The 10184-nt window shown below is 35.6% G+C and overlaps 1 protein-coding gene across 1 annotated transcript; it reads right to left on the bottom strand.

Moving 5' to 3' along the window:
* Positions 1-797: 797 nt before the first annotated feature.
* mcm6l (MCM6 minichromosome maintenance deficient 6, like) lies at positions 798-9463 on the bottom strand. Its single transcript, XM_079379210.1, has 17 exons — positions 9305-9463; positions 9081-9227; positions 8467-8577; positions 7657-7906; positions 6722-6887; positions 6406-6551; positions 6085-6235; positions 5067-5208; positions 4817-4958; positions 4476-4583; positions 4222-4377; positions 3284-3412; positions 2940-3101; positions 2727-2838; positions 2249-2449; positions 1126-1265; positions 798-1032 (listed from the first exon to the last, which is right to left on the bottom strand). The coding sequence occupies exons 1-17, from the start codon at positions 9397-9399 to the stop codon at positions 910-912; spliced, it is 2481 nt and encodes an 826-aa protein (XP_079235336.1). The 5' UTR covers positions 9400-9463; the 3' UTR covers positions 798-909.
* Positions 9464-10184: the final 721 nt, after the last annotated feature.

The following is a 10184-nucleotide window of genomic DNA, read 5'->3' as shown; positions in this document are numbered from 1 at the left end:
TGATGCTTTAAAACGCTTAAAAGTGTGCCAGAGGGTCAGATTTAACAGAAATGGTTTTAAAATAAGAAAACATACACATACCATTTAAAAACAATATTTTTAGTACGTTTTATTAACATTTTACATAACCAAACATTATTTTCTATGCAGAGCTCAGTTCGAGGATACTTCCTTCACACAAATTCAATCTTGATTTTTTTAACAGCCCTATTATTTTAATTATTTGAATAATTAAAAAAAATACACATGCCATTTAAAAACAATATTTTTAGTACGTTTTATTAATTTATCAACATTTTACATAACTAAAACATTCTTTTCTATGCAGAGCTCAGTTCGGGGATTGTGCATTCACACAAATTCAATCTTGATTTTTTTTTTTTTTTTTTAACAGACCTATCATTTTAATAAAGAACCAACAAAACATCTAAGTGTAGGGGGCCCATTTTAGTTGATTGGTGACAAACTGGATCAGCAGCTGAACCTCATTTTAGAAGACTATAAAAACAAATGTTGTGATTTGCAAAATAAAGATCAACGTATAATCTATGATGCCTTCATGTTCATATCAGACAGAGATTAAGTAAATAGCCAACTGTAAGTGCCTTTTCATTTTTGTAAAATGACCATTTTAATTTATCTTTTAATTTAAATAACATAACTTTTCTTTGTGTAATTTGCCATCTATATGATGGTTTAAAACGTTTTCTACTGCACTTTGTTTTTAATGTACTTTTCAATATTAAAGATACTGGGATCCACCGCCATCTAGTGCTCAATAAACAAATGACACAAATGCAAAACAAATCTATTTATTTTTTCTGATTCACTCAATCAAAAATGTTGCATATTACATTAGTCATGATTTAAGATTATAGAAGCATCAGTAGGTTTTTAAAGCCAGCTTGACTAGTCTTCCAGTATATAATTGGGATTCACCACCAGAAACGGATCCTCCTCCACGATGGGCTCATCTCCATCCTCACTGATCTTCTTCAGTCCTGTTTTAGTCAGCTCTATGATGATATGATCCTTAAAAAGAAAACGTTGCAGGCATGTTACACTGCTTCAGTTCAAGTAAACGATGCATTTAAGCTGATTAAAGAGTGATGCATGCAAACTAACATAATGAATGAGTCTGTACAGCACTTTCTCAATGAGATTCTTCTTGGCGACGAGTTCAGCTTCTGAATCAATTTCACTCTCCATTTCCTTCAGGTACCAGTTAATGAGCTCGCTTTTCTTCAGAGACAACTCCTCATCCACTAAAATCAAAAAAAAGCAGATTATACATGTTTATGTCATCGTTCATTATATGCTCTTTATAGCTTCAACTAGATCAGGTGCTTGGAACCATTTGAGATTGAAGGAGTGGATTGCAGATCTACAATGGCCTTCATAATAATATTAACTATAATATTTCTTGAATAATTATTAAAGTTACATTTATGCATGTTAGAGAATAAGTTGAATATGGCTTTAGTCCGCCTTTTTACTTTTTAAGAAGCTGCTCTCATTGTGTGTGTGTAACCTTGCGTGATAAGGTTTAGGGCTGAGGCAGACTTGAAGATAAGTGTTTCTCTGCTTATTTGTGTTAGTATCGGTCTGTACAGGGAGAAGCTCAGATAGTCCCAGGACAAACGTTCAACTGCCAATGTCCAGCGTATCAGATATACGTCTTCGGAGAGATGCATTGCGTCTGACCTCTGATCACATGTCAACAAAATAGTCATCAGAAGATATGCTTCAAGCTTGCGTCCATATGTGGAAATTATGAGAGTTTATCTAGGTTTTGGATTGTAAAGCAGAGCGGCCTACGAAGTACATCGCGAGTGCTGAAGTGGACTTCTGCTGATGAAACTGCAAACTATGTTCTTCGGTAAATTCATCACATCTCTGACTCCTGGTCTTTGTTCATCATACCTGGTCTTTGGTATTAACTATAATCCCCCAACAAGATCAAAATTAATTCCAAAATTAGCCCAATATTAACTAAGAAAATTGCTAAGTAAGCTGAGCAGTCACTTTAAGAATTACACCGTAAAGCATGGTTTAAATTATGTAAATAAATTAAATAAAAATGACAGACTGACTCTCTCATTTGTAATAAATTAATAAACATATTTTGTTTCATTTAATATTACAATAAATGACAAAAACTAAACAAATATGTAAAAAAGTATATAAAAAAATATTTAAATATAACAAAGGAGGACATTGTTATTGTAATGGAAAAATCAGGGCTCACGTTGTTCCATCTTTTGCATGTGCAGCACCAGCAGGTTGGAGACCTTCTTGTACTCAGCGAATGACATTCTGAGAGCAGGTTTGGCTGCCGCTGGCTTCTCCTGCTTTTCCACCGCATCAGTGTCCATGGCCTCCACTGGATGGCCGTTCATTTCAGCTCCATTCTGACCTTCTGTCTCTTTACCAAACAGGTCATTCTGATCTGTGGAAGAGCAACCCAAATCAGTAATTTTACAGTCATGATCTCTGATGTTTGATTTTAATGAATCAATTGCTGGTAAAGTCATACTTTTGTGACAGACTAGAGTGGCACAAAGCATTTAGACAATTAAGAGACACTTAATTGCAAGTAGGCGGCATTTGCAAACAAATAAAGCTTAATTTTTTATTGTTGGAGTAGAGATTTATTATACTGAGATTTGACCAATTGACTCATTTCACAAAAAGGGACTAAATAGAATAAAAGCTGCCCATCTCACCATTCACATTGTCATCATTCTGCTCCTGGTCAAAATTAATGTCGGGGGAGTCCACACGAATAATAGACTTATTTAAGAGTCTAAACGCCTCTTTCACGTGTTTGGGTTGAACCTTTCCAAAAGGAGAGGAGAAGGACACATTCCAAACTTTACATAAGCTATGTCTGATGCATTCTGGTGCAGGATGAAACCGTTTTTGGGAACATCACACACCTCGTCTGAGCAGTAGAGTCTGGCCATGGCCTCAGACAGACGCAACATGCTCTCCAGCTGCCTCACTGTGATCCGCCAGGCTGATTTGGTGGTTCCACCTCCATCCCGCTGCCGCAGACGCTTGTACTGGTCCACCACGAACTCCTGAGCCTCTGGGGTGATCTACAGATGCAGGGTTATGAGGTCAATTATCTTATTCATTATCATTAATCATCACTTATGTCATTCCAAACCTGTATGACTTTATTCTGAATGTCTAGCTCCAAAAATGACAAACAAAAAAGATCTACAGCAAAGGACAAGGTTTTAGTGAATAGTAACTGGAAAAACGTATAGCATCTTGCCTTTGGTTGAAACTGCCGGGCGAACAGTATGTATCTCTGGATTTCTTCAGTGCTGTAAACTCTTTCTACCGACTCGATGTTTCTGGCATGAAGATCTACAATCCGCCGGGCGATGGCGTAGTCTGTAACCTGGTAGAAGAAAAAAATAAAAAGTTTTTTTTTCTTTACATATGCACAACAGCATTCAAAAGTGGAGTCAGTAAGATTTTTTTAAAACGTTTTTGAAAGATGCCTCTTCTGCTCACCAAGGCAAATCAAAAATACAGTAAAAACAGCAAAATTGTGAAATATTATTTCAGTTTAAAATAACCGTTTTCTATTTGAATAGACTTTAAAATGTAATTTAATCCAGTGATGCAAAGCTGAAATTTTCAGCATAATTTCTCCAGTCTTCAGTGTCACATGATCCTTCAGAAATCACTCTAATATGTCGATTTGCTGCTCAAGAAACATTTCTGATTATCATCAATATTAAAAACAGTCGTGATGCTACAGTTTTGTGGAAACCATGATACTTTTCTTTCAGGATTCTTTAAATGAATAGAAATTTCAAATGAACAGCATTTATTTGGAATAGAAATATTTAGTAACATCATGAAGGTCTTTAGTGTCACTTTTGAACAATTTAATGCATCTTTGCTGAATTTGTTTATTTATTCACTTTTTAATGCCATGCCAGCATCAAGGCTATTTCCATGGCGATCTCTGAATAAATTATACAAGGTACAGTATACAATTAACAAAAGGTTATAAAAAGACATTTCAGACGTAGACTAGGCAATTTTAAATTTACATTCAGGATCATTTTTAAATAAATCAGTTAAATACACCTCTGAATAAAACCATTCATCTTTGCAGAATCAAGGCATTCATTCTTTTTTTTTTTTTTTTTATATAATGACCCAAATTTTAAGAAATGAAATGCTGAAAGATCTTACCTCATTGCATTCATCCACCAGTATGAAGAAGAGATCAAATCTAGACATGATAGGTGCTGACATGTTGATGTTCTGTTTGAGAGACTTGGCACGGTTGTATCTGCCATCTATGGGGTTAGCGGCAGCCAGGATGGAGGTGCGAGCGTTTAGAGTGGCCTTGAACACACATACAGGTCAGACAAGGTAGATTATGGATTAAATAGACAATATTTTCAGACATTAGACATGTATGACCGAGAGAGAGAAACACACACCTTAACGCCCGCCTTTGTGATGGAGATAGTCTGCTGCTCCATGGCTTCATGAATGGCCACCTGGTCCTTAAGGTCCATCTTGTCAAATTCATCAATACAACAAACCCCCTATAGACATAAAATATACATAAAATATGCTGGGCCATCATATTTCAGGGATCTTATGGGTGGTTGCTTATAGAGCTGCACAATTCGGGGTGGAAATAAAAGAAAAAAAAAAATCAAATTGCGATTTTTCTGATAAAAATTGCTATTTAAAATTAGATTAAAAATGAAAATGGTTATATTTCAATATAGCTATTAAAACACACCACCACCATTAATAGCAATAGATAATATACATTATCGGCCAACATGAGGGCTCCTGCTTCAATGACAAACTCATGCGATTCCTCGTCTTTGACAACAGCAGCGGTCAGACCGGCGGCACTGCTGGCTTTACCGCTGGTGTACACCGCTCTGGGGGCAAAATCCTCCACATGCCTGAGAGAAAACACACAAATACATCCCAATCCAGCCATCAGACACTTTGGTCATCTGTATTTTACATTTAAACTGTCAGCAAAAGTGTTTCTCGCTCATTTTATTTACTTGAGAAATTGGCTCTTAGATGTACTCGGGTCTCCAACGATACACACGTTGATGTCGCCACGTAAAGACGTTCCCTCCATGGTCGTCTTGGCAACACCACCAAATAACATCAGCAGAATCCCACGTTTAATTTCATCATTACCTGAAAAGCAAAGCCAAAAGCATTAAGCAAGCAGCTGTCAGTTTAACATAGAAGTTATAACTTATTTTCACGGTTTTTATTTCGGTTGTGATAAAGAAAATCTTTACTGAATACTAAATGTGCCTCAAACTCTTAATATATTTCTATCCACCTTATTTTTAAAGCAAGTCATTTTGTAATTTGAATGTGTGAGGCGCTCGGTGACAGTACAAATACAGTGCTATGCTGCTAGATATTGCAAACTGTTATTTGTTACCATTTGTGACTCTGGACCACAAAACATAAGTGTCAATTTTTTTAAATTGAGATTTATACATCATCTGAAAGCTGAATAAGTAAGTTTTCCAGTGATGTATGGTTTGTTAGGACAGGACAATATTTGGCCGAGATGCAACTATATGAAAATCTAGAATCTGAGGGTGCAAAAAAAAAAAAAAAAAATCTAAATATTGAGAAAATCACCTTTAAAGTTGTCCAAATGAAGTTTTTAGCCATGCATATTACTAATCAAAAATGAAGTTTTGATATATTTACGGTAGGAAATTCACTAAATATCTTCATGGAACATGATCTTTAATTAATATCCTAATGATTTTTGGCATAAAAGAAAAAGGGATAATTTTGACCCATGCAATGTATTTTTGGCTATTGCTACAAATATACCCCAGCGACTTAAACTGGTTTTGTGCTCCAGGGTCAAATATTATTTGAATTACTTATCATAAATGCATTGGTTTGTAGTTTCACTGTTTGTGCACTTGATATTTTCTTCTAGTTATTTACCTATAGATAGATAAAGTCTTACTTCAGCATTGCAAAATAAGGTGAATAGAATGTCCTGTGACCATTGAACAACACTGAGCACCGAGAACAGACCGTGAATGGTGGGGAAGAGACTTGTGCAGAGGTTGTGATAGAGATTCTTGTCTTGGCTCATCTCAAACACTTTCTCCCATTCCTGCACGGTCATCTGGTTCTTCACGCTCTCAGCTGTCTGATCCTCCTGACGAAGCTCCTTACCTCCAAACTAAGAGAACGCAGAGGAACAAAATAAAAAAAAAAAACAGAGCAACAGGTTCTGAACTAATCTCATGTTTTTATTAATTTATAGCAAATGGCCAGTAAACGCATAAATAATATATATACACAAAGCAATGAATATCTGTTACATTTTGCATGACGATAAACGGCTCTCACCCGTGGGTTGGTTGGGGCCACATTGTTAGCCAGGAAGGCCAGTCTGTAGGAGAGTTCTCGGACACCCAAAGCCTTGAGCCCCTGAATGCCATCAGCCTCAAAGCCCTCCTTCCCAGTCACCCTGCTGCTGGTTTCTGCCCGCGTGCCTACAAAGATGAGAAGTCACATTCAAACATGCCTGAAAAGCACAGATAATAAATGTATTTACTCAGGGCAAGTCAGCAAATGGGTTCCTATTAGTTTTCTAACAGTAAAGACAAACCCATCAATCTTAGACTATAAACTCTCTCGTATTAATAGAAGAACAGATCAGTACCAGCTAGTGCCATGGCGGACACATCAGGCACAACTATCAGTGTGCCGGTGAAGTCACAGCGGTCTCCTGCTTGTGCGGTTTCCACGGCCTCTGCCCTCAGAATCACCTCCAGACTGCGAGGAATGGAGCCTCGAGGCAGCTCCGCCTGCGTCTCCTGGATGCGCACCTGATGAAGTCAAGAGGGTTTAAGATCAATTACTTCTCAGATCAACATAACAAATCCATGAAGATTCATAAAGCACCACTCAATATTTAGATGGTATAGCATATTGAATATTGGCAAGAAAGATAAACGTGCAAAGATAATGTGCAAATAAGGAAAGATTGTATTAAACATGCACAAATTAAATTCATTTTTTTGTTGCTATTTTAGCCGAATTTCCAGTTGCTTAAATTTCAGTGCATCACTATAATGTATACAATGCTTTATGCAATACAGATTGTTTCAAAGCAGTTTAAAGTAATAAAAATAAGTTTTATTATTTTAAAGTAATAAAAAGAAAATAACAGTTTTAATGTTGTAAATTTCTTCAATTATGAAACGAATACAAACTTCAGCTCTAAAGCAGCTTTAAAAAAAGGCAATAATTTTAATTTCAAAATGAGCATATCATATAAATAAAGACTCAACACCTGGAAATTGTCAAAATTACTACATTTAAACCATTTAAGAAAACACTTAATGCATGTAAATAAATACGTGCCATATAAAAATGAAAAATATTTAAATAAGCAATATCATTTAAATACAAATTAAGAAACCATAATGAAACATTTGCTATAAGAGCAACATTTCACAAAGGAAATTTCCATTAAAAGCTGCCTACATACGGTTATTTGGCAAAGGTAATAAAAATCAAAAAATACTTGGACTATCACTTTGGATGTTCTCAAAGTTTTGTAGCTGAAATTGTTAAAAATCCCCACATTCTTACTTTCTGGAAGTCAACGAAGCGGGACTTGTTGGTGTCGAGCATGAAGCGGCGGCGGTTGGCACACACAGGGTTCTTGCAGATGGTCGGCTGTGTGTATTTGAACTGCTGCTCCACGTCTTTGATGACAGACTGACAGTCCAGACAGAGGAAGGTGCCGCAGACCAGCTCCGGGTGCACGGGGTGGGTTCGGACCACCTGACCGCTGATGCGTAACAGAGTCCCGATGCGGGCGGTGGAGAGCTCACGGATCCTGCACAGCACAGAGCAGATGACCTTACTCATTTCACATGCAAAGAGGTCAGTCAGTCATAACAGAAGCATATATTATAATATAGTCTAACATATAAAGAAATGTCAGTTTATAAAGGTCAAGAGGGTGCAAAATTTAACTACAGTTCAAAAAAATTACAATGATAAAAATAAAATGAAATTACAAGTAGGGCTGCAAAATGATTAATCGATTCAAAAGAAAAGTTTATGCTTACATACCATGTGTGTGTGTGTGTACTCTGTATATTTATTAGGAATATAAATACACATAAATATAAACATACATGTATATATTAAGGAAAAATATGATAGATTTATATATAAAATATTAATATATAATATAAATTAATTATACACAAGTGTTTACATACAAATATATTTTAAAATAAATACACGTGTGTGTGTGTTTATACATACATAATAAATATACACAGTACACACATGCAGTATGTAAACAAACTTATTTTGAATCGATTAATCATTTTGCAGCTCTAATTACATGATATGAGGTCTGTGGAGTGGATGAACTGAAATACATACTTTTGTCTAGATGGAAAGTCTGAAAAAGCCACATAAAACTCTTTGGACGGTGGAATATTTCCATGATCTCTCGCAAAGTGGCGAACTGCTCGGCAGAGATATGGATAAACCCTGGAAAAATGTTACAGATGGCAGTGAAAATATGAAATTAAGATGGATTTTCCAATCAGACATAAACGCTCAACCATGATTTTACAATTGTATATGATAATGAACAAAATGACCACTAAAAGCTGCTAGCCTACTTTAGGTAATACATTAACTAAACATTTTCTGACTATTATTTTGTATGTTTTTTTAACGTTTGGTTGCTGCAACTATAGAAAAAATTCAAAATTGTACATTCTTTCTTCCTGAAAGTCAAAAATAGTTTTTTTTTTTATTATTTATTTTTTTGCAGGGACCTTGAATTAAAATTAAACATTTGTAACGAATAATCATAAATACCATTTAATTAAAACAAGTGCAAGTATTTTTTTGGTTTGTTTTATGATGCATGCATTCACGGATCTAATCTGAATATCAACTGTTGCCTAAATAATTTGATAAAAAGCGCAAATAATGAGGCGACATCTTTTCCTCCTCTTAAGAAAGCAGTTGTTGTGGCTGTTCACCTGTAGTACTGCTCTTGAATGGTGGTGGCGAGCTGCTGGTTGTAGTGCTCGATGTTGCTGAAGCTCACGGTCAGGGTGTTTCTCTCCGGTCTGATCAGCTCTTGCGCGTCAGACAGATATAAAGCATCGCCGGTTTTATCCTGAAACCTAATTAATCAGACACATTTTAGAAGTGGCGTTCATTTAGCACTTCGTGTAAAAGCACTACAGCCAATTGCACTCACTCTTCCAAAAACTCCAGAAATAATTTCTGACATTTCTCGGACAGTTCATCGCGGACTTGCACGCCCGCGGGCGCAGCTTCGACTCCGGGCTCCATCAGGTACACACTCACACACACACACACACCTGTACAAGGTAATGACCGAGCCAGCCAATCATTTACATGCGTCTACGTAATCACGTACTTTCCTACTGACGAATAGCAGTTTTAGTTGCACAGACACCTTATTATATATATATATATAAACATAGAGACTATTAGTAGGCTACTACATATTTCTGTAACATTTCTTTTAAAATATTAAATGCACAAATCCAATGTTTTGTTTCATAAATTAATAATCCATAAGGTATGTTATTGAAATTATTAGGCCTAACACAAAAGCTATAAATGTTCAATGTAGCAATCTAAATTGTCAAGCTACTGAATTGACATTATATTCACTGTAGTGAAAAAATATTTTAAATTAAAAACATAATTTGGTCCAACAATTCAACCTAACAAAAAACAAAAAAAGGTATTTTTATAACATTTTAACTGTCAGTCAAGTTTTAGCTGCTATTGAGTGTACAACTTAATGTTTTACCCTGCATCTTTATTTTATATACACAACCGTTTTTTATTGCAGTAAAAAAAAAAAAATATAATTGTGAAACCATGTAAACACTGCAAGAAAAATAACCCTCAAAATTTTTTAATATAATATAGAAGAGTTTATATATTTATTTTGACCTCATGAGGATGGAGCTCGACATATCAATGAGCATTTGGAGGCTGTATTTTGTACCCTGTTTATGAAAAGTGGCTAACAGAGATGTCCTGAACATGCATTATTATATTTGAATAATCATAACATTGTCTTAAGGCTCTTTGCTTCAGGT

Source organism: Barbus barbus (genome assembly GCF_936440315.1).
Source record: "Barbus barbus genome assembly, chromosome: 26".
NCBI lineage: Eukaryota > Metazoa > Chordata > Actinopteri > Cypriniformes > Cyprinidae > Barbus > Barbus barbus.
This window is presented reverse-complemented; position numbering and strand designations above follow the sequence as displayed.

Bases quoted from the DNA above. Each gene is read 5' to 3' on its own strand.
- mcm6l (XM_079379210.1), bottom strand. From the start codon at position 9,399: ATGGAGCCCGGAGTCGAAGCTGCGCCCGCGGGCGTGCAAGTCCGCGAT. The intron at 6,888-7,656 runs GTAAGAATGTGG...TGACTTCATCAG, and splicing joins GCTTCGTTGACTTCCAGAAA to GTGCGCATCCAGGAGACGCA. The intron at 4,584-4,816 runs GTATATTATCTA...TTATGTCTATAG, and splicing joins CCCTCATGTTGGCCGATAAT to GGGGTTTGTTGTATTGATGA.